Source organism: Anser cygnoides, chromosome 1 (assembly GCF_040182565.1).
Source record: "Anser cygnoides isolate HZ-2024a breed goose chromosome 1, Taihu_goose_T2T_genome, whole genome shotgun sequence".
NCBI classification, from domain to species: domain Eukaryota; kingdom Metazoa; phylum Chordata; class Aves; order Anseriformes; family Anatidae; genus Anser; species Anser cygnoides.
In genome coordinates, this window is record NC_089873.1 from 103833977 (window position 1) to 103858843 (window position 24867).

Sequence of the window (24867 nt, forward strand, 5' to 3'; positions counted from 1 at the left end):
ATGGAGAAGAAAGTTGCCTGCCTTGCTTCCTGATGGTCTCTGTGGAAGCAATAAGCAAAATCGTTTGTGGATTAAAATTGAGATGCTCAAAGGTAACAGAAGTAAGCAAGGGAAGCAGATAGATTCATTTACTTCCCAGTCTGATCCTTCAATATAGAAACACTAATGAAAAACAACTAATGTGCAGGCAATAATAATCACAGAACTTCCTATTTCCTTTCCAGCACTACCTTCTCTGATTTTTGTTCCCTAAATATTAATAGTTCTTAGGGATCCATACTGAAAAGGCGGAGTGAAGTTAAATGAAACTACCCAGTGCTGTTAAGCTCCTTGAGAAATAAAGCTACTGTAAGTAGTTAGGTTTTTAGTGAAAATGCACCTTTTCCTCTTACATCATGGCTTTGAATGCTTTATTCTTAACTGATTTAAAAAGTGTTTGTTATCATGCTGGGAGCCTGGAAGTTCTGCTTATGTGGAGAATTAAGAAGGGCAGGGCGCAAGAAGCAGCAATAATATTCTCTCAGTAATTCAGTACCTCTAACTCTCTGATTTCTTGGTATAGTAATCTGAGAAAATAAGTATGGCAGGATATTGGACAAAATTCCACTTGCACTGGAAAGTCTAACTAAAAACCATTAAACTTTATTCCAGCACCCCAACAAGGAAACTATCAGAAGGAATGACTGTTTCACAGTGGCCAAGTAGCAACGGTACTACTATTGCTAATAACAAATCACAGATCACAAAAAATACTATATTAACCTTCATGTTTCCAACTAGAGCATATCTGCTTGTTAGTACCAGGTCCAGCAGCGCCCCTCTCCTTGTTGGCTCACCTACCACCTGTGTCAAGAAATTATCCGCAATGTTCTGCAGTAATCTCCTGGACTGCTTGTTCTGGGATGTGTTGTCTTCCCAGCAAATAGTGGCCCTACAATCACATCTGCCAGCAACCTCAGCACCCTTGGGTGGATCCCGGTATAGGCTTCTTAGCATAGGCTTAAAATTACGGTAGTAAGCAGAATGCTTTAAACTATTCCACCATTTGTACAAGTCCAAAATTGTCCTCACTGAAGTCTAGGTACACACTCATTTGATTTTCTTTAAGGACTAAAACAATACTAAGATCTTTTGAAAAGTCCCAGGGTGCAAAACACATTATCCAGATCTGGGATCCTTCTGAGTCTATGCTTAAAGTAAAATGAGTTAGAAACTGGATGACAGTCTCAATCACTGGGTTATGCAAATGCCAGAACTACAAACAGCAGCAGGTGCTAGGCAGAAGACTGCTTGCAGCTTTAAGTCAGGAAATGTCAAGAGCAATATAAAAATAAAACCCCCACCCTTGAAATAAAACAAACTGCACTTCACAGTTTATTTGTGGTGATGGGTTTTTATTTCAGTCTGGAGAGCCATCATACTGTTCAGTTGCAAGGAGTAGTTTTCTTCTACATTTATGCTGTCATTAACAGGCCTATTTGATCTTTCCACACTGATACAGCCTTTAATTGCACCACCCTGGGGCAACTTGATAGTAATATTCAAATTGGTTGCCGAAATTGGAATCATAAACACAATGCAAGAAATTTACAGATTGACTATAAAACAAATCATAGTAACTGACAGGTAGGAAACTACAGGTCTTCTAGCTTGACCTGCTCTTGAGTCATCTCACTTGCCAAAATAAAGGAAATACATGTTTGACTTTATGCTATTGTGATCTGCACTAGTATAAATTCGATTGTGCTATATAAATAAATAAATAAATCTCCAATATATATAAATAAAGTAAAACTTTTTCAAAAATTTTTTTCAAAAATTTAATCATAGAACGGATCTGTCTGTCATCTGTTTCAACCTACTGCTCAAAGCAAGGTCAGCTAGAACAGATTGCTCAAGGCCTTGTGCAATTGGGTTTTGAAAATCTCCAAGGATGGAGACTCTAAAACCTCTCTGAGCAACCTGTTCTGTTGTTTGACTGTTCTCACAGTAAAAAAGCTTTTCCTTATGTTTAGATGGAATTTCCTGTATTTCAATATGCGTCTGTTGCCTCTTGTCCTTTCACTGGGCAGTACTGAGGAGTCTTGCTTTGTATTTATTACCTTGCAACCACGTATTTATGCACATTGATAACATTATCCCCCACAATCCCCCCAGCTTTCTGTTCTTGAGGCTAAATAGTCCTAGCTCTCTCAGACTTTTGTTATATGTCAGATGTTTCAGTCCCTTAATCATTTTAGTGACTGTTTGCTGGATTCACTCTATAAGTCTCTCTTTTACTGTGAACCCTAGAACTCAACACATCACTCCAAATGTGATCTCACCAGCACTGAGGTGGAGGGGAAGAATGACCTTCCTCAACCTGCTGGCAATATTGCTCCTGATTGTGAGTCACTTAGCTATGACATTAGCTAGCTCCCTCACCTCTCACGGATATATCCCATCAGGTTCCAAAATCTTGTTTATATCCAGTTTGTTTAAATGTTTCCTAACCCTATCCTACTCTACTGAGAGTAAGTCTTCACTGCACCAAACTTTGCCACTTGCCTCAGGGGCTTGGGAATCCTTATGGCAGATCTTACCAATAACAAAGCATTGAGTACTTAAGCCTTTTCTGTGCCCTTTGTCACCAGTTCCCCTGGCACATTCAGCAAAAGGGTTCACAGTTTCCCTAATCTTTGTTATTGTTCTTTGTAGATGCCCATTTTTTGCATGTCTTGCCAGATTCAATACCTGGTTGGTTTTTGCTTTCCTAAACCTACATGTGCATAGTCAAGACAGTGTCTCTTTATTCCTCCCTGGTCACCTGACCATGCTTCTACCTCATGTATGTTTCCTTTTTATGTTGGAGTTTAGTCAGCTCTTCATTCATCCCTGCAGGCTTGCTGCCACTTTTGCTTGAATTTTTGGGCTCTGGGATGGACCATTCTTGAGCATAAATGTATAAAAATAAAAGAACTTATAAATATTTCTTTCCATATAACTTGCATTAGAAATGTTTTTCTTAAATCATAGATAGCTCAGCATTGGTACATTTTATTGTTTGTAATCAAAGCTGTTGCATAAACTGGCACTTCTTCCAGTAAGGCAATATCAACTCAGTAATAAAGTGTGAATTAACACGTTGAAAAGCTTGAAAATCAGCAGTCCAAAAGAAGACGAAAGATCTACATTAGTTATTTTTGTGTCCCTGAGGAGACAGTATCCAATATTCTCCTCTCATTATTCATCACCCATTGTAGTTCAGTATATTCTACCTTATGTGGCTTTCAAAGCAAACCATATTAGCTATCTAATCTACAGTGACATATTTCTTCTGCTTTAACACTGGAAGTACAGTCTTTGTGCATTCTCAAGTCTGTCTAACAGTCCCTTTCCCTCAGGACAAAGCAAGCCCACTTCTGAAATATCAAAAACCACAACAGTCCCAGGGGGACCTTCAAATCAGCTCTTCATGTGGATTTTTTTATGTTAAGTGAGGTAGAGAGCAATAAGCATGTGGCTGCCTCTACCATCTGCTCTGGCCCAAGACTGCTCCTGTTGGGCTGCTGGGGCCCAGACCAATGCCTGGGGACATCCCCCAGCCCAGGCTGGGGGTTGCAGCTGCCACTTTCCCTTTTGCTGGTTTAGCCAGTAGCAAAACTGAGCAAGTATCCTAGAAACACACAGACAGAGAGAGACAGACAGACAGACATACAGACAGAGAGAGAGGACACTGACATGACTGGTCACACAGGCTGCCCCAGTGAAGGACTGCCTTCAACAGCAGTTACACACAGGACTGACATAAAACAGACATAGACAGCCTTTTTCCTCTCCAGCTGGTAGAGATACAAGTTCACTGTTGAAGACATGCACACAGCATATTCACAGATCCTCTGAGTACCAGGCATGGCCTCTCTGTTTGTCTAGCACCCCCCACTCAGATCCTCGAGTACCAGTGCAGCCCACAGAGGTCCACCTAGCATCCCTGCCAGGATACTGGGCCCCTTACCCACCTATTCACCAGCTAGTCCAGCTTGAAGTTCACATGCACTCACACACTCGTCCCTCAGGCATACCACATTCACAGGCCCCTTGGGCGCACCAGCATGGAGCCCCTGCCTGGATCTGAGGCTCCTGCTACTTGCCAGCTAGTCCAGCTTAAAGTTTGCTATTGAACAGACATACACAATAGGTCTGGGGATGATACAGCCACTCAGTCCCTTGAGCAGCTGGCAACAGGCACACAGACTGCAAGCCATGGCCCTGCTCCAGCTGATGGTGCAGAGCCCTCACCCGCCTCACTCACTCCGGTCCCCCCTCAGAAGCTGGTTTGGGAAAATATACCACTCCAACCCCATGGCTGGGAGTAGAAGACCCCACTCGCTCCAGTAGCTGGCACCACAGGCCAGGGACTACTGCACCCCAAGTCTGACTCCAGTAGCTGGCACTTGGTTTGTTCACACTGGTCTCCCCAGCAGTTGGTGCCCTGGGCTCAGAGTTTGTAGGATCCCTTTCAGATCCAGGCAGCTACAGCCCCTCCAGCTACTGATACTAGGACCCCTACTTGCTCCAGTAGCTGGCAATAGCTGGAGCCACCTGTACAGAAGATGAAATTCTCTCCAAGTCTGTGAAGTATCCCCATGATACTGCTTTAATTATACTCAAGACTCCAGTTTGCTGAACCATAAACAACCAGACTTAAAAACATACTGCCATTAAGGATCTTGACCTACTTTCCCAAAGAAAAAATATCCTGGCTGATATCCACCGTTAATTATATACTAACTAAACAAATACCCCTGCAGTTATACAGAGGAGGTAAATTGTGTATTTTTATCCACAACCTGGCAATCTTTGAAGAAGTGTTCTATAGATTCCATCCCAGGAACTGCTGAAGTGCACTAATAGCTAAAAGCTCTATTTTAGTCACATCTCTTCCACCCAAAGCTTTTAACAAGGTTAAATTTAAATGAATATTGTCTTCCATAATGCACATTTCATAAACAGTGTAGAATACTGTTCAGTGAAGGACTTTATGCATCAGAGGAAAACTTGTAGGAACTAACTCTTATGTAGAATGTTTGATATAAACCTGTTTTATGCAAAGAGACAGAGAAAGATCATATTGTGAGATCAGTCATTCCACCATACTAGCTAAATGCCAAGAAAAAATGAGATCTATTGCAATAAGTAGTATATGAACACAACAGCTGTCCATGCTTCATAGAACAGAAAGATTTAGAGTAACATTTTCTTCTCATATATTACTATAATAAAGAACATTTTTTTTCTCCTGTCGCACTGGAGTGTTCAGTTAAGTATAGTAATACTGATTTCACACACTTGTCATAGCAAGAGATACAAAGACAAGATGTATGCAATATCACTGGTTTGGGGATATTCTAGGAGGCATGCTGGCCCTGTGAGAAGCCAGTCATGCTTATAGCAGCTCAGTATAGTTGACCAGTGACAGCAATACTTTGCTATCCCCTCCCCACACTTCTCACAACAGTCCTTAGAAGAGATACTATACCGAATGGGATGTCTTTCATTTCTGGCTCTGTATCATTTACATACCAGTTCTGTAAGTCCACCCTTATCACAAAGTGACAAGAGAGATGAAAATTTAACGGACTCTCCATCCCATGCTCTGTCCCACTGGGAATACATAAGGTTGCTGAACATTCAAGAAGATGATCAGCATGAAAACTGAGTTTAAGATTTGTAACTGACAGATGTAAAGCAGTAATATTTTTACATTCTCTCCTATTCTTGCTTTCATCTCCCAGCTCCTGTATACATATAGACAAATGCACCATTTCACTTACATAACCATTTTTCTTACATTTATATTTTTTTGCAGATTTTTCTTTTCTTGTCCCTGTCTTATCCCATAGCTTTGGGTCATATTCCTTATACTAAAAAAAAAAATCAAAAACATAAAAAGAATCAGTCTGGAGCTGCTACTTAAGTCACTCTCATACACATCCAACAGTTACTTGATGTTTTTTGACAGAGATACAGTATTCTTAATAGTTTTGTTAACACAACACGTATGATGCAAGTATTTGGGTCAGCCAGCCATTTCATGAAAAAAAACTTTAAAAAGTAATCCCACTGGTTTATAGCACAATCATCCCTTGAAAGCCTAATTTTCACCAACCTTTCTCAGGCAGAATTACTTTCTAGGACAACTCTCAGCTTCCAAAAGCTAGATACTGACTGAAAAAACACTTACATGTACTAGCTGCTTGGTCACCACTGGGTGTGTAACCTACCTCAGTTTATTATAATGGGCATTTGGAGGTGCTAGCCAAGCTCAGCTGCAAGCTGCACTCCATATGTGTTATGAACATACAAGAAGGGATGAAATGGGGAAGTGAGGCATAGAAAGGTGAATAATTAGCTTGAAGCACAAATGCTTTTTATAACTACTGCTCCAACTCCTATACCTTAAGCCCTATACAAGGCTACTAATGTGGTCAAAGTTGGCTTTTTCACAGAATGTTTGAGGTTGGAAGGAACCTCTGGAGGTTATCTAGTCCAAACCCACTCCTAAAGCAAGGCCACTGAGAGTTGGTTGCCCAGAACCAAGTCCAGATGGTTTCGGAAGATCTCCAAGGAAGGTGACTCCACAACCTCTCTGGGCAACCTCTTCCATTGCTCAGTCTTCCACACATTAAAAAAGTGTTTCCTGATGTCCAGACAGAACCTCCTATCTTTCAGTTTGCGCCCATTGCCTCTTATCCTGGCACTGGACACCACCGAACAGAGCCTGGCTCTGCTCTCTTTGCAGCCTCTTTCCAGCTGTTTATAGACATTGAAAAGATCCTCCTAAGCCTTTTCTTCTCTAGGCTAAACAGTCCTAACTCTCTTAGTCTTTTCTCATAGGAGAGATGCTCCAGTTCTATAATCATCTTTGTGTCCCCTCTTTGGACTCTTACCAGTTTGTCCATGCCTCTCTTGTACTGTGGAGCCCAGAACTTGACACAGTACTCCAGGTATGGCCTCACCAGTGCTGAACAGAGGGGAAGGATCACCTCTCTTGAACTGCCGATGATACTTTTTCTAGTGCAGCTCAGGATATCATTAGCCTTATTTGCTGCTCTAAAGGCACATTGCTGGCTCATGTTCAATTTGGAGTTCAGCAGGATCCACAGGTCCTTTTCAGCCATCCTGATGTCCAGCCAGGCAGCCCCCAGCATGTACAGGTGCCTGGGGTTGTTTTTCTCCAGGCACAGGAATTTGCACTTCTCATTGTTGAGCTTCAAGAGGTTCCTGTCAGCCCATTTCTCCAGCTTGTTGCAGTCCCTCTGGATGGAGGGATTCTATATATTAAAACATATATAATTACCTAAAACTGTAATTATGTAATCCTTCTAAGGACTAAATCTTTAAATTAAAAAACAAAAAAAAAAAACTACTGTGACTACAACAACAGTCATTGTCATCAGATGAGTACAGCTGTAGCCCTTCAAGTCTTCCTGCTTTAGCCTGATGGCCTTCTGACAAAGTTTGAGGGGACAGTTTTTCATTAAAGCTGACATTGTGTCACATGCAGTGCACCATATATTGAATCTACTTCCAAAGCCACACATCTCTCGTTCATGCCACATTTTTTTCTTGACCTTCTGCTCCCATTCACCTCTGTGTTTTGTCAAAAGTAGATGTCTATATTTGAGCATTACTTTATTTATGCATTAGTGTGATAGACCAGAAAAGAGAACTGAATGGCACTATAACTAAGCTGAACCATCTTTCCCATGCCAAATTAGTTTTAAACAAATATTCAGGTGTTTCATCTAGTTCACTTTATGACTAAATGAATGCAAACAGAGCATGGGGAACAGAGAGATGCGAGCAGGCTAAGGCCTTCTGTTGCCTTATATTGTTCATGAAACCAGGACATGGGTAAGGTAATCACCACCTATAATTTGTTTACATATTAGATTTCTTTATTAGTCAAAAGGAAGAAAAACAAATCTGAGGACAACCTGAGAAAAGAAAAGAAACGTATAGGGTTGTTCCTTTTAGTGTCAATATGATTTCATTCCCTTTAAGTAAAATTTTGTTACTTATTGGCTAGCAGACTGAAACAGGAAATTGTCTAAACCTTCTTGGTTTCTAACAAGAAACAATGTAATTTCCATTCTCTGCCTTCTGACTGGCACCCTTTCAGCCCATGGACTAAGCAGTTTTCCTAAATGCTGAAATATTGTCAGATTTCTGTTTTCTTATCGATCATAGAATGTCTCAGGTTGGAAGGGACCTTAAAGATCATCTAACTCCAACCCCCCTGCCATAGGCAGGAATGTCACTCACTAGATCAGGTTGACCAAGGCCCCATCCAACCTGGTCTTGAACACCTCCAGGGATGGGGCATCCACAACTTCTCTTGGCAAGCTGTTCCAGTGCGCCACTACCCTTACAGTGAAGAATTTCCTCCTAATGATCCAAATCTATCTAGATCTAAATCTATCTACTTTTTGTTTATTCCCCCTTGTCCTAACATTATCTACCTGTGTAAAGAATCTTTATCTTTTTTTTTTTTTTAAGACCCCTTCAAGTATTGAAAAGCCTCAATGAGGTCTCCCCGGAGCCTCCTCTTCTCCAGGCTGAACATCCCCAGCTCTCTCAGCTTTTCTTCATAGGAGAGGTGCTCCAGCCCTCTGATCAACTTCGTGGCCCTCCTCTGATTGTTCTTTCATCCCTTTCTATCTACAAATTACACTCTTCTAAAAAGAAAATACTGAAACAAAAAGACCTCAAAAGCATCCCAATGCAGCTAAAGTATAAAACCAGAATTTAATGATATTTCCAGTTAACAAAGTCAATAGCTGAAAAGGGCATAACTTTAGGCAGTCGTTTCTAGGAGTGGAGTTCTTCGTCTAGCCAGTTACAATCTCTTCCACAAAAGACTCTAAATGTAGTAGGTGTGAAAGAAAACTTTAAATGTGATAACAAGTCTGCAAAATGCCAGGACCAGCTGGTTTACTGTACTTAATATGACAATATCAAACTCATAACAACTCAAAGCACACCAGGAAGAGAAACTCATTTTATAGTATTCTATGGAATTGATTAATGTCTGCATCAGCAGACATATTTTGTTTGAATGTTGCATCAGATAGTCCTTTTCCTATACTGTACACACTCTCTTCATTACACTGCAAATTCTTTCTTATTTCACTGCACAGCAAATGCTCTCCTATACCTACACATTCAAGTGGGTTCTTTAAACAATAATCTGTAAGAATACATGGAAGCAGTGTTTGCACCTTTAAGGATATCTGATCAAAGACTTTTCCAATGTAACAAGGGATAGTAAGAAAGGGAGGAAGCCATAAACAAAAAAACATACAGGGACCAAACCTGACTGACACAGTAAGGGAGGCCGCGATGAAAACAAATCTGGTCAGTTGCACTAACTGGCACATGAGAGTGTGAGACTGCTTATCCCAGTCAGGTTACCTGAACAGGGATCCTGTCAGTTGGAAAACTAAGGGAAAATGAGAAAACTGGAAACAAAGTATACAGAGACACAGACCTAACAAAACAAACATGGAGACAATGACAAGAAAGAAATCTCACTAGTCACGTAAATTGATTAAGAAACTACAGGTGCTGCTTCCAGGAAGATCAGCATGGACTGTGGCGCTGGTAAGATGAAGGAACAGAGCGGGTTTAGACAAAAAAAGGTACAAAAGTGGCTGGTCATGTGTAAAACAGAGATGGTCAGTATGTTTGTCTGGCTGAGCCCTGCACTTGATTGCTGCAGACAGTCCAATCTCATTATATCTTCTTATTAAACCTTTCCTTAACTATCCCTGTGCGCAATCTCACCTTCTATCCCATGTGTATGCATGCCACAAGGGCTAAGTGCCAGCTACCGGCAAGACCTGTACGTGTGTGTCTCCAGCTACTGGATTGGGAGAGTGGGCATATCTGGTCGCTGGTGCCAGCTACTGGAGTGACTGAGTGTCCTAGCCTCAGTAGTTGGAGGGACCATAGCTCTCTGGATCTAGGAAGGGTCCTACAGACTTTGAACCCAGACTGCCAGCTACTGGAGTGGAGTGGACTAGGTGCCGGCTACTGGAGTCAGACTGAGGATCTAAGCACACCCAGCCTGTGGTGCCAGCTACTAGAGCGAGTGGCAGTCTTAGCATCAGCTATCGGAGTGAGTGAAGGTCTTTAACTTTCAGCCACTGGTGCAACAACAGTGTGTGCCCCCAAAACTGGCTGCTTCGGAGGACTGGGGTGAATGAGGGGCTCAGCACTGGTGCCTGGTGCAGGGTCACATGTCACAGCCCACGTGCTTGGTACCAGCTGCTGAGGGTAGGCCAAGCATCTGTATCTTCATAAAATCTGGTGTACATAGGTCATGTGTATGTATACACTAGCAAACTTCAAGCTAGATGAGCTGGTGAGTAGGGGTGCCTCAGGTCCAGGCCAGAGTATCAAGTGGGCAAGGGCACATGCTGGTATTCAGGAGGGACATGAGTGAGTGGCACCTGTGGGATGAGTGTGTGAGTGCTGCGCTTTTTCAGTAAGCATCAAGCTGGACCAGTTGGCAAGTAGGAGATCCAGGGGACAGGTAACAGGGCCCAGGATCCAAGCAGGGGTGCCAGACAGACAGAAGGATTGCGCCAGTACTCAAGGGATCTATTAATGTGTGTGTGCTTGCGAACCTAAATATATAATGGCTGCATTAACACCCTTCTAGCATCCCTACCAGCTTTTGTTTTAGGCAAGTCCTACGTGTAGGTGCTAATGAAGGCACTACTTTCTGGCAGTACGCTGTGTGGGCCTGTGGCATACATACTTGGCTTCACTACTGGCTGAACCTACAAAGGAAAAATCATCAGTTACAGCCCTAAATCTGGACAGAGACCCCAGGTTCCTGGGATGAGCTCCAGCAGCCAGGGAGGAGGGAGTCCTTGGCTGGAGAGGCTAGGAGAGGTAGCCACACAACATCCTTTAGCACTGCTTCTTAATTTAGAGTCAGTGGTTTTCTTTCTTGTCATCACCTTGCACTGGCCATGAATTTCATTCTCTCTTGCCCTATATTCATTTTATTTGGAAAGGTTTGAGTATCATTCTCCAGAACTAAGCCTAGAAAAAGCAAAAAATGCACAAGGATACCACCCCCTGTGACCAAGCTATTTGCTATGAATTGTGTTTTTCACAAAAAGCATTCACCTCTAATGTAGCTTGCTGACAAACTTTTCTACCCTATAAATGATAGAAATCAAATCAGTGAATTCATGAGCAATGTCAGTGGATTCTGTCTTTGTTAAACAAAGACAAAAGAAATACAATCAAGCAACAAAAATATTATTTTGGCTGCTCAGAGATCATGCCTCTCTCTAAATTCCATCACTAACTCTCCAGGGTTGTGACACTGCAAAAAAGGCAAGAGAAGCATGGAGGAAACACAAAACACTTTACAAAGTCTCCCTCAGTTCCCACAATTTTTTGGTGTCTTCTAACAGTAGAAGAGTATAATGGATGTATTGGGTTTATGTGGCAAGGGCTTGGTAGCAAGGGGGCTGCAGGGGTGGCCTCTGTGAGAAGAGTCCAGAAGCTGCCCCATGCTAGATAAAAGCCAGATTCAGACAGCTCCAAAAGGGACTCACTGGCCGGAGCCAAGCCAATAAGCGATGTTAGTTGTGCATCTGTGAGAGTATATTTAAGAAACAGAAAAAAACTGTTGCACAGTAGCAGCTGGGAGAGAGGAGTGAGAAACAGCCCTGCAGATACCAAGGTGAGTGAAGAAGGAGGTGAAAGAGGTGCTCCAGGTGCTAGAGCAGAAGTTCCCCTGTGGCCTGTAGAGAGGCCCATGGTGGAGCAGGCTGTACCCCTGCAGCCCATGGTGTACTGTGGCAGAGCAGACCTCCATGCTGCAGCCCATGGAGGAGCCCATGGTGGAGCAGGTGGACTGGGCCTGCAGGAGGCTGCAGCCTATAGAGTCCTCTCTGGAGCAGACTACAGGATGGACCTGTAGCTTGTGGAGAAGAGACCACGCAGGAGCAGGGGGTCTGGGGAGAGCTGCCATCTGTGGGGGACCCATGCAGGAGCAGTATGCTCCTGACAGATGGACCTTGTGGTACAGACCCATATAGGGGCAGTTCTTGAAGAGCTGCTGTCTGTGGGAAACCAACGTAGGATCAGTTTGCAAAGGACTACATCACATGGGAGGGACCCGACATTGGAGCAGGGGCAGAGAGTGACCATGAAAGAGTGGCAGAGACAAAGTTTTACGGACTGACCACAACCACCATTCCCTGTTCCCTACGCCACTTGGGGAAGAATTTATAAGAGGGTGGATGAGACAGCGGGTGTTTTCAGTCTGCTTTTAGTTTCTTACTGTACTAGTCTGCTAGTGATAAATTATATTAATATCCCTACGCTGAGTCTGTTTTGCTCATGACAGTAATTGTTGAGTGATGTCCCTGTCCTTATCTCCACCCTTGAGCCCTTTCCATCTTATTTCCTCCCCCTTTTCCTTTGAGGATGGGGAGGGGGAGTCAGAGAACAGTTGTGGTTGAGTTGAGCTGCCCAGCAGGGTAAAACTGGAAACTGGAATAGACCTGATTTTGGTGAGTATGCTATTTTGGACAGTACCTAACAACCATTACAATTACAGCACTGATCAACATACCAATCAAAGGAATTTTAAGACTAACGCATGTTTATCAGATGTAGTCTGTATAGGTAGCCAATTAAAAGCACACTAATTACTGACAAATCTTCTTCCTGAAAGTAATAATCTCTACCTGTGCAGACTGCATAAGGTCACTTTAGCCTTTCCGCTAGGATCTTGTTTGCTGATGACAGTTTAAGATGGATCAGCCCTGTCCTCAAACCACCAGCTAAACTAGCATCCAATGTACTCTGGAATTTAAGTCATTAAATATAGTTAGTATATTACGCATCTCACATCTAGGTTAGATGTGAGTGTACAAGGCACTTGGTACTGGGACAGCTTCTATACAAAAAAGCTAAATTCTTTTCGTTTTGCAGATTTTAACTTAAAAGTTTGCACAAACTGCCTCTGTAAATGAACTGGAATGAAGATCAACGCCTAAACTGCCTTGGATGAAATGAGGCAATTCAGCATAACTGAGTACACATCCATTCTAAAAAGCAAAACTGGAAGGGGAAGCCCAATATGATATAGAAATAAGATCAGCTCAAATTAAAATGTTATGCCCACATGAAAACATTCTGCCACAAAAATAATTTAATAAGAAAATTTTACCTCAGTTTAAGGCACATAAAAGAACACACAATAGTAATTGAACACAGCAGCTTTTGTTCCCCATAATCTGACCAAACCCCTTTTCATTTCTTTAATGTTCCTTAATCCAAAAATTATTCTCCTTTCTTCCTTTTCCTCTGTCCTTTTTATTAAGTCCAACTATTTTTTGTATTGGTTACCATTACCATTCTGGACTTTGCTTGCACTAATTATCTCTCTCCTTGCCAGCAAGAAGATGGCTGCTTTGTGGATATGTGCAGTATCAAGATTCATCAGCAAAAAGATCACAAGGAAGAGAACAGTACATTAAAAGAAGAGCTGAAAACTACAATTGTGCAGTGATATAGTGAGATTAAGATTCAGCAATTCAATTTCTTTAAGTAGTAAACAAGAGAACAGAATACAAACTATTAGAAAAGATACTAAGATCAGTACAGTTGATAATATTTTGTGTCCATGAGACATTAAAAACCCATTCAGTTTCCTTAGCTAGAAAGGTCAGTTGAGACCTCTGATGAAATAAAAGAACAAATCAAAGTAACAGCATGTGTATTTGTTAGTTTCACGAAATGTGTGTTCTGTAGACTACTGGTTAAGAATAAAAAGGAGTCAGTAATGCAGAAGCTCCCCACGATTTGCTATTTCGCACAATGTGGGAAACAGTGTGCCCTTGGCATAGCTACCATATTAGTGAATCAAATGTGAATCATGCTTGGAACAGTAGGACTTAGAGATTTCAACTGTGATCAGAGATCATAGAATCATTTAGGCTAGAAGAGACCTCTGAGATCAAGTCCAACAATTAACCTAGCACTGCAAAGCCTACCACTAAACCATGTCTCTTAGCACCACATCTACACATCTTCTAAATACCTCCAGGGTTGATGACTCAGCTACTTCCCTGGGCAGCCTGTTCCAATGCTTCAAAACCCCTACAGTGAAGAAATTTTTCCTAATATCCAACCTAAAACTAAAAGTTGAAATTGTAGTGCAATTCTATAATCTAGCAAGTATATAGTTGAAGCTTACCTTCAAGTCAAACATAGCAGCTTTGGTGAACTGTAGGTCCTTTATCTGTTGTCTCCAGATGGATTTCTTTTGCAGGTTTAGAATTCAAACCAAGAGACCTCCAAATGCAAAGCAATGTGTACTACAGAACACAGACATACATACACATAGGAAAAGTCACCTGAGTTTTGCTTTAAGTTCTACAGACGATCTTTATAAAAGGTTAGTTTCATCATATACATACTGTATAGGAAACATAGTTCTACCACATGAATAAATACTTGTAATATATTTTTATACATAAATCTTGTCTTTGAAAACTTACCAATGCACAATGTATCTAAGGCTCACTAAGCACTTTCAGATTTGTAGTAGTTGCTACATCTGAAAAAGGCATTAGTAAAGTTTGTTTCACAGATCTTAACAGGTGGACAACCTCTCAAACTTTCAATAGCTTCCCTCCTCCATAAACATATGCTAGCTTTTCTTTCACCTCCCTCCTTTTACACTTCATGTTTTTATATTGTCGTCTTTGAAAAAGGAACAAAAGTATCAAGAAGACAAACAAATATTCAGTTCAGCACCTTTCGGACTTAACAAAATTCTATTAAGTACTCAGGGTAGATTTGGTTGGCATCAAAGATAACAAAGATCTTTGGGTTCCAGGTATTATCCACACAGCTGTCATACAAGTTCACAAAACTTCCATCTTTTGAAGGAGGTCTCATGTATTTTGAATCACCATTAATATAGTCACCAGTCAATACGCGAGCAAGAAACATGACTTTATCTGGTCTATGTGGATGAGGCTGCAGATTCACACCATGAATCTGAAAGGTATTTCCATGATTCATGTCCTCTTTGCAGAAACGACTGGAATATGATGCATCTCTTGCAAAATAGGTCCCTTGAAAATTAAAAAAAAAAAAAAAAAAAAGAAAAAATAATTATCTGATGACATTCTTATTGTGACAACTTAACTGATTCAGGTAATGCATGGATATAGGTATCAGAATAATGAAAGATGTCTGTCCATTTATGTTCAGCAGCAATCACTTTTTTCCCTAAATTGTTAAAACTACAGTAACATGAACAAATATTTAGTGTGAACTTTTTTAATAGGGACACTGACCTTGTAACCAACATTGCTTTGCTGTTCATCTGTCCCCCACCCCAGCCCTAACAGCCACTTGCACCGATTACGTTCTTTATTGTATCCTAACTTTCTTAATTATACTTGATGTAAAAGCAAAGCTACATTAAACAGCTCCCAGAAAAACAAAGAGTGCAAAGAACATTCTATAGGGAACATGTAACAACGTTGAACTAACTGTTTGGATCGCCAAACTGCTGTGTGTGACAAAAACACTTACCTTTTCCATATACAGCAGCATGTATCCCATTTATTCTCCAGTCAAAATTATGAATACATATTGCTTCTACAAATTCATTACTGGTGCCATGAAATAACATCTGCTCGTTAATAGTTGGGACACCTCTTTTCTTCTTCAGTTGAGCTTTTTTCCTAAAGAGAACACACAATACAGTATTACAAACATTCACACAAACAAATCAAGTTTCTACGCTGAAAACACTGCAGGGAGAACAGACCTAAAACATTTCATAAATTCCACTTTTGCAAGTGTCTAGATGATTACAGCTTTTAAAAGAGATCAGAATTGTTTAGGTACATATTTAGATATTGCACATCTGTATGTTGTAGACTATTTTCAGAAGTAATCTACGTTTAGGAAAAAAGGTATTTAAAAAATTTTATCAACTTTGTTCACGTGACGTTAGTTTCAATACAGTCATTTCCTGAACATACATTTTGAAAATAAAAAGCGCTGTTCTCCTATTTTGTGTTTTTCGTTCTCTTCATCTGCTTAAATAGTATGGTTGGAGGGATAGCAATGTTAGTAGATTATTAAGAGTAATTATCCTGGTAAAATAGCAAAAACCTTAAAAATAAAATTACCTTAGTGTTCAGGTAGACTTTCTTCAACATGATCATGGTTTTTTGAATTTATGGTTCATATACTTTCTAAAGAGCTACGTCTTGTGTTCTATCATTCTAGAATTTTGGTGGAAAAAAAACACTAAACTTTTATACTACAGGTGAACCTGTATTACAGATTTATGGGCAGAAAGCCATATAACACCTACAATTAAAGAACAAATGTATTTTTCATCAACCTTTTTTCAAGCGACTTTCTATCAACTGCATTTTCCTAAGATCCCTGAAGAACTGGACTGTGGAGCCACATCTAAATCACTAAGCTGTTTATAGCTATGATCCCTTGACTGTCCAGACAAGGATAAGCTGAAGTATATCATAGCTTTGTCCTTGCTTATGTACCTGAATTTTCTTCCCATAAAAACCACAGTGCCTGGTGCAAGAGAAGGCACATATTTAGGTTTATCAAATTAAGTAATCTGCTTATAAATCTGCTTCAAGTCTGTAGTACAGACTTGAACTGGGGAAGCATTCTCAGGGACTACAGTTTGGAGAATTCAGTCAGTTCTATCAACCAAGTCCAGGGAAAGAGACAGGCAGCGAAGATTCGAAGATTCTTCATTGTATTAATGGCGCTATATTTCAATTATTCTGGATTTATAAATAAATACATTTCACAGGATTGAAAACCTTGCAGTATTTAGCTATTAGTATTTAGAAAGATATGTTTATTTTGTTTTACTGTTCAAAAGTAATGTATACTTCACAAACAACTGTGACAGCAAGATATTACATATCAATTTATATGCAACTTCTTGGATTAGAACAATACTTTAAGATAAATTCCAGCATCTTTCAATGCATGTTTCATCTGTGCTACATTTATATCTAATGCATTTAAACAAGTATTACAGTTCTGCACCTGTAGAAGTTAAGAGTCTTGAAAACAGAACACACGCAGAAGAATGACAGATGAGCAAATGAAGAAAAAATTGTTAAAACTAACACATTTTAATTAAATAACAATAAAAGCAGCTAAACATTTTCCTACTGAAAGCCTTCAAGATTTGCTCTGTTAACAACTGTAAACCTGTTGGCTTTAAAAATAATCTCACCTGCAAAAAAACTCCCACAAGTCTAGATTTTGTATTCTCTTAATCCTTTTAATTCGGTGGCTATCCATTGTTTTTCCAAAGAGACCAGAAACTTCAATATATTCATTTGTTTTCTTTTGCAAAGGAATAAGCTGGGGAAAAAAAAGAGGTTAGTACATTTTCAATATGAAGTATTATTTCATTATCATGTGGTTTTGTCCAACTTGTATACCAACTCTTACCTGATATGGCTCCTCAGGATTTACATTCTCCCAGTGTGAAGGAACAGGGATAGCTTCATTGTCACAAATGACGCTTCAAACAACCAAACAAAAAAAGATAAAAACACATCACATCAAGGAAAAGAGTTATTTTCTTCCTCCAGTCAATCTCCTGCTTCAAACAATACAGTAAGCAAAAAAAAAAAAAAAAAACCTTACACAAAATTACTTAGGGTTTTAATTCAAACAAAGCCTGTTGTCAACAAGTAAGGTCAAACACAAAGGTCTTACTTCGTATTCAAATTCTGCTTTAGCTTATTATAAACAAACCATGGTAATGAACAATTTTATTACACCATCTATCCAATAAAAGATAGAAATTTAAATCAAAAGAAACGATCATAAAGGTCTGCAACATCTGGAGAGCAACACTGATTTAGAAATGTGAGAGTGCACATACAGCCCAAATGTTCCAACGAATCAGGAAATAAAACTAGTCCAAACCTCTGAAAATCAAGCCCTCATTTGAAGTATTTAAAATCATCATGGTAGAAATACACACTTGAAAAGTTTGGTTGAATTTGGTCTCACAACATCAATAAAAATGTATTTTAGGCAAGTACACCACATATGTAGTATCTTTTAAGCCCAAAAACAGGGACAAAAGGAAGCAATCAGAAACTAAAGAATGGTGTCAGCATGTGAAAAAAGAATATTTTGATAAAGTATTGGATGCAATTATTCAATAAACAAAAAGTGAAACAGAATCGCCTCATTATTGGATGTACACTTCTGGGAACATCCACTGAAAAACAGCTGATACTTCAAAAAAAAAAAACAGCCCTCTCCTGAATGTCAGTTTAAAAAGTTTGCTAAGAACATTTCTTACTATAAATGCCAATTTTCTTTTTGAAAGAATAATGAGACAACATTCAGAATTAAAGTTATTTCTAAGTACTGTTTCGGAAAAAAATAACCCACAATCCAGATAGTCAATTTTATCTGCAATAGTATCACTGCATATTTACCATTTATTGAATATCAGATTTACATCACCAGAGCTTTACATCCAATCACTGATCAAAAAGTAAGAAACTTGCAATCTAAAGCAATTAGATTCATTAAAAAATCTTGTCATTAGGATGCAATTTCTGGTCATTTCAAAACATTTTAGAGTAAATGATTAAAACATGTAGGCAAGAAAATATAACTTTTTACTGTTACAATATTCCTTCTAAATAATTTATGAAGTCATGTTACAATGGACCAAGCTACTCCACTTTTTGCTGCTGTTTCTCCAGTTCTCTAATCAGCAATTCTGATTCAACGGGTACATTCAACAGCAACAGGTACATTCGACAGCAAGTGCCTCCAGTAGCTAAAGTGTGATACAGATTTAAGAATCTTGCCAAATGATATCAGTATTCAGTATGCCTTGCCTCTCCTACTACAAGTTCCTTACTTTCTAAAAAAAAAAAAAAAAAAAAATACATATATATAAAAGAAATTTAAAAAAAAATTGTTACTCTCCCTCTAAAATTTTTCACTTGACTTGCTCTCCCACTTTAGTCCGCCTCTCACACTGATGCAAAAAGTAAATAAATATAAACAATACATATAAAACATTTTTCTTTAATTTTACTTAGAAAAATCTGGACTAAAATCAAAATAAGGAGGCTTCACTTTATTTCCTTACCTGAAAGCACTGATAGAAAAGGGAGCTCGCTTTATTGGACGTTGTTTAAGGGTAGTTAGGTTGGTTTGTTTCATCACTGAGAATAAAACAAGAGTTAGGATGAATGTTTCTGGGATTCATAGGGAATGCATATAAAGCATTTATTTATTTATTTATTTTTTAAATAACACTACTACACCAAAAGTTGCTTGACAGGAATTCCTATTTCAGCAATTAACAAATATGCATTTTAGATAAACTCGAAATACTGGCCTCAGAATCTCTGCCATTTATGAGTTGACAAAACTTGCAAATACTATACAAGCCAAATGTTTATTGTTAGAACACTGTTCTAACAGCCACTATTCAGACCCATTAAATCAATGGCAAAAGTTAGACTGACTTTAACACTACTAGGATGACTTAAGATTGTTCTTAATGCAAAATTTCATGATCTACAAACAGTACAATAGAAAATGTCATTTAACATTTGCATTTAATGTTGCTTTTATTCCAGATGTGAAACTTTTTTTTCTTTAACAGACATTTCAACATAAATAAACATCAAACTCCTTGTACTGTTACATGCTACTTTATTCCAAGTACATCACTGTTTTACCCACTCCCTTCTATCCGTATTTGAAATACTGTTATTTTCTTTGATTTGGAAGAGGCTTCTATCTAAGCACACAGCTGTTTCAGAACTTATTCAGAAGATAAATAATGTACTGATGAAAAAGCTAAAAAAGTCATTAGAACACATTTTTAAATAAAGAACACAATAATTAGATATATATATTAGAATTCAGTAATTTTCTGTACTTTACAAACATGACATTAGTAAGATCTACTACAGCCTACTATAAGATCCTTTTGGCTATCTCCTTGTTATTTCAACAACAGAATTGACTTAAAATACATGCCACATTAAAAAATCACTTTATTACAAATATTTTGCAGAAAGCTTCCTTCATATCATTGTTTATTATTCCTCTAAATGGGAGAGGTTTTTCAAGCCTACAAGCTCTGTTGTGTGTTAAAAAAAAGTTCAAATTTCACAGTCCCAATAAGGTAATCAATAGTAACACCACTGACTCCTAGTAAACACAATGTTCTACTTTATTTGTGAACTACACTAGAAAATGTAACAAGGCAGGGACCTCTAAAAATGCCTGTGTACTTTCCCATAAAGACACTTCCTATCACAAGTGCAGTAGAGATGAGGACAATTATTTCCTCAATTAACAAATGAACTCATCTATCTGACACCTCTGTTATTTAAATTTACTCAATGAAGATACATACCTGAAAAATCTAGCACGTAGTTAAATTTTGCAGTAGTAAAAGAAAGAGAACCATGTGGATTTGTTCTGAAGCTTCTTTCAATATCTTCACTGCTAACTGAGCAATGACTGTTTGAATCAGTCTTCAAAATAAATGAAAAAGCACATTTAGACAAATTCAACAATAGGTAGTTTGACATACAGAAATCATAACTAATATAACTTCTTATGTAGTTACCTGAAACATATGCCATTTACCACACTCAGCCAAATAAAACCAGCCCCACTGGGTATCAGAGGTATCCATCTCTTCAACTGAACTTTCCATCTTTCGAAAGAGTTCTTCAGATGTTCTTTGAAGCACTTCCTGAAACATTGACATACATAGTATCATGAAAAAGACTTTTCCCAGACCTTGCTATGCCTGAACACCTTTAGGAGCTGTCTGGGATTGTTCTTTCTTTTTCAACAATAAAATCTTGAAAACTCTTAAAGTACTTGACTCTACTACATATATGCAACCCAAGCAAGTCTATGATTCTATGATATTGCCTAACATGGCACCTCCCCACCAAACAGCAAAAATGCTAAGGGGGCACGGGGTAATTTTTCAGAGAAAGAGGCATGACCTCCTCCCAAAAAGGGTTAGCAATTCATCTTATCTAACTGCTTAATCATGACAGGCACTCTTCCCAACAATTTCCTAAACTAAACTTTTTCTTCCAAGAAGCAGAACACTTAGCACAAATAAGTCAAATAGAGTTCACTTAATCTCCTAGATGTTTCAGTTGTTTCCTGGACACTTCAACCCACAAAAAGGTAGAGAGGCCTGAAGAAGGCATATATGAGAAACTAGAAGTAGGTAACAACTGGCCAGTACTACTGGGACAGGAGTTGAGCAGAAAACTTACCCTAGGGCTATTGTTCTGCCTTATTTTTTTAGAAACCTCTTCATGGCAACAGCTAAAGACCATATTTCAAAAAAGGAACGATCCCTTATCATCAAAAGCTCTAGAAGGCTATAAAGACATAAATGGAAAAAAAGGAGAATTGGTGATAGACCTATACAACATCTCTAAAATACAGAATTTGAGGGCAAACGTACTTTAGTAGAAATGAGAGCCTGCAAGACTAACTACATAGATAGCTGCCTCAAGTTCCAGCAAAATTATACTACAGGTACATCAGCTGCATGACAAAAATATTTTTCAAGAGTAAGCAAAATGTCCTCTATTACAGAGGGCATCTACCAACACCTCTTCCATTCTTCACACCAATACAAAATCATAGAGCCTGTATTCACTTGGTGTTAAAGCACAACTGACCAAGATCTTTTGATGATAAACTTCTACCTTCAACTTGATTCTTCTGCTTACATTAGTATTTGACCATGTTCTCTCCTACAGGCTGACATACAGTAGCCTACACTTTTTTTTTTTTTTTAACAGCTAAGAGGAAAGCAATTCAGGCTTTTTTAGTAAACTTTAGTTTCCTCATGTTTCTGCCAAAATGGCCAGACACCACAACTCCATGCCAATGCTAGTTCAGGGCTTTGAATCTGATCATTCAAATCAGTAATGGCTTTCAAACAAGTTACAAACAGAGAAGGCATATCCATCTATGCCCTATCAACACATCTGTATGCCTTTGGGAGCTACACAACCTCCAGAATAATTTATCAATGAGACAGTTATACCCATAGCTTTTGAAGCTACAGTAAGCCACGAAATCTAAGGTAAACAGGTAGATTCCAGGATGGTATGTATGGTAGTATGGAAGAACGACCCAAAGCCAAAAAAACAACAAAAGAGCTGTTCTCAAAAGTGATACAAAGCCAAAATGCTTGAAGAAAATTATTCAATTTACTGATGGATTTAAAAACATATTCACACCACTTATAAGGAACAGGTAGCTTTTTGTCCAAAAACTCTGAATGTACGCACAGTGAGCAGAAAGTACTCAGTGGGTTTTCTGGATGACAGGATGTCAAATATTAAAGACACAGCAATGAGAATTTTATTAGCAATGCTATTGCTAACAGAAGTCCTCTCAACTTCCACTAATACCACTGTTTTTAATGGTCCCATATTGACCAGGAACGTTTTAAAGCCAACACAATTACTTTTGACAGCAAAAACACCCTTCTAAAGAGAATGAATGCTCATTTGTGTGTTGTGCTATGACTACATGTGCTTGTGGTTGTTTCTTAATTACTGTTAATGCATGGTCTCATTTACCTAGCTGCAATTTTAAGCTTGAATAAGCATGCATTAAGGTGCATCCTGATGCGTTGCTTTCTTATACTCTCCATTTGGTGGATTGTGCTTTATTGCTGAAGGCTGTTTTGCCTATAAATAACGTTATCTAGGGCCCTGATGGGAACACAAGCAGTGTTAAAGGACTCTCTGGCCCTTCCTTAGCAAACAGGGTACCTGATCAGGAGACTTGAAATAATTCAGGGCTGGAAAGGGGAAGTGAGAGGGAAAATTACATTAGCACAAGCACACACAGGACAGAGCAGATGATATCCTCCACAGCTATACCAACACTTCCCCCTTTACACTACAGAGGACCACTGCTGCAGTCACCCCGCTTTACCAACTCCCCCCAGAGACGACTCCTTTATAGCTCCAGGGCACGGGAGGCGGGGGTAGTAATCCAACCACAGCACCCCTATCGCCACCCCCACCACCACCCCGCCTCCCCCCAACCTGCCTTCCACGCTTCCCCCAAAGATGGTGCGGCCTGCGCCGCCACTTCCTCCTCCCCAACGTAGCAACACGGTCGCCCCCCCGACTGCCAGGGGCGGGGCGAGGCGGGGCGGGGCGGCCCGGGAAACGGCGTGCGGCCCGCAGCGCCGGGAGGCGGGCGGAGGCAGCAGCAAGGCGAACGGAGGGGCCGTTTCCCCCGTCCCCCTCCCGCGCGCACTCACCGCATCCGCCGCCCACCCCGGGCTCGCTCCCCACATGTTGGTTGGAGGACGGGGAGGAGCGTGTGTGTTGTGGGGCGTGGGGGGGGGGGGGAGGGCGGGGAGGAAGCGAGCCAGGCGCCGCAGCTCGGGTCACGGCACTGCTCAGCGTCCGGGCGCTTCCGTTACCGACGGCAGGGGAAAGGGGAGGGGCAGCAGCCGCTAGGGGTAGCCCTGTATCGGTTCGTCACGGGGGGGTGTGGGGGGGGTGAGGCCTGGCATGCAAATTTCCAGCGGGGGTAGGCGGGGCTGGCGAGGTAGCTGGAGGAGGAGGTTGATTACGAGGGATGATGATGATGATGTGTCGTGCCCGAGAAAGAACAGTGAAGATGCACAGCGTGCCTCTGCCTTGGGCCGTGGCTGGGCTGGCTGGCTGTGTGGCAATCTGCTGACCTCCCCGAGGAAGCCGTGTGACAGTCACCTGTCGGTTCTGTGGGGTCTGGCAGTCTTTTTAAGTGTCCGTCTGGGGTCATTTCTCTGTACCTCACAAATTTGTTCTTTTAATTATTGGCTGCGTTTGTGGGTAGTCAATGGGCTTCCTCTCTACAAAAGATTTTCGTAGTCTATGGTTTTCCTCACGGGCCACATGAACCAGTACATGTATTTAGGTCTTTATACATAGCATTTTAAAGAATTTGTACCATATTAGCACCAGGTCAGGCTGCAAAATTAACAGTTTTAAGAGATTTATCTAGTGCAAATATCAATAAAAACTCCAGTCTATTGCAGGCATTCATCAAATAGACCTTCAGGGCTTAAAAAATGAGCACTCGGTGGGCAGCTTTACACTATAGTTGAAATCTAGAAGCATCAGCAGCCATAGGAAAGACTTCATGGTAAGAGTATGTAGTCATGAATGTAGCTCATCCCAGCCTTTCAGTGGAGAGACTCTAAGATGAGAGCTGCTGGCTGGAAAAGCAGGCAGTGGCCAATCCATAGCGGCCTGCTAAATCAGGCTGCAGTCACTTGAGATTGAGCTGGAAACTTCCAGATAGGCCATCATCATAAAGTTATGCAAAGCCAGTAAAGTACATCCTGCTATGAAGGATCTTCATTGAGCAGCTGTTGTGGTTTAACCCTGGCAGTCATCCAAGCACCACACAGCCACTCACTTCCCTGTAGTGGGGTGGGGAAGAGAACTGGAAAGGTAAAAGTTTGAGAACTAGCAGGTTGAGATAAAATGTCTAAAAGACATTTTGACAGGTAAAGCAAAAAGTGTGTACAGAAGCAAAGTAAGATTACTTCATTTACTATTTCCTATTGGCAGGCAAATGTTCAGATGTTTCCAGGAAAGCAAGTTTTCATCATACATAACGTTTACTTTGGGAAGAAAATGCCATAACTCCACTACCACCACCCCACCACCCTCTTCTTTTACCCATTTTTTACTGCTGACTATGATGTCATATGGTATG

The 24867-nt window shown here is 40.1% G+C and overlaps 1 protein-coding gene across 5 annotated transcripts; it reads right to left on the reverse strand.

Annotated features, from left to right (window-relative positions):
- Positions 1–446: 446 nt before the first annotated feature.
- On the reverse strand, positions 447–23571 carry PARP11 (poly(ADP-ribose) polymerase family member 11). 5 transcript variants are annotated; one of them, XR_010834861.1, is made up of 10 exons: positions 23417–23568; positions 21396–21503; positions 20723–20851; positions 20507–20627; positions 19223–19298; positions 17548–17620; positions 17327–17457; positions 15628–15779; positions 14276–15161; positions 447–7313 (listed from the first exon to the last, which is right to left on the reverse strand). XR_010834861.1 is itself a non-coding variant. In XM_048052962.2 (9 exons), exons 2-9 carry the CDS (start codon positions 21456–21458, stop codon positions 14848–14850), a joined length of 1059 nt encoding a protein of 352 aa, XP_047908919.2. In that variant the 5' UTR covers positions 21459–21503; positions 23417–23568; the 3' UTR covers positions 7379–14847. The 5 variants fall into 5 exon arrangements, 4 of the variants coding, with proteins under 4 accessions (XP_047908919.2, XP_013055408.3, XP_066861336.1 ...); XM_048052962.2 differs by lacking the exon at positions 447–7313 and having other exon boundaries at positions 7379–15161; XM_013199954.3 differs by lacking the exons at positions 447–7313; positions 23417–23568 and adding an exon at positions 22722–22924 and having other exon boundaries at positions 7379–15161.
- Positions 23572–24867: the final 1296 nt, after the last annotated feature.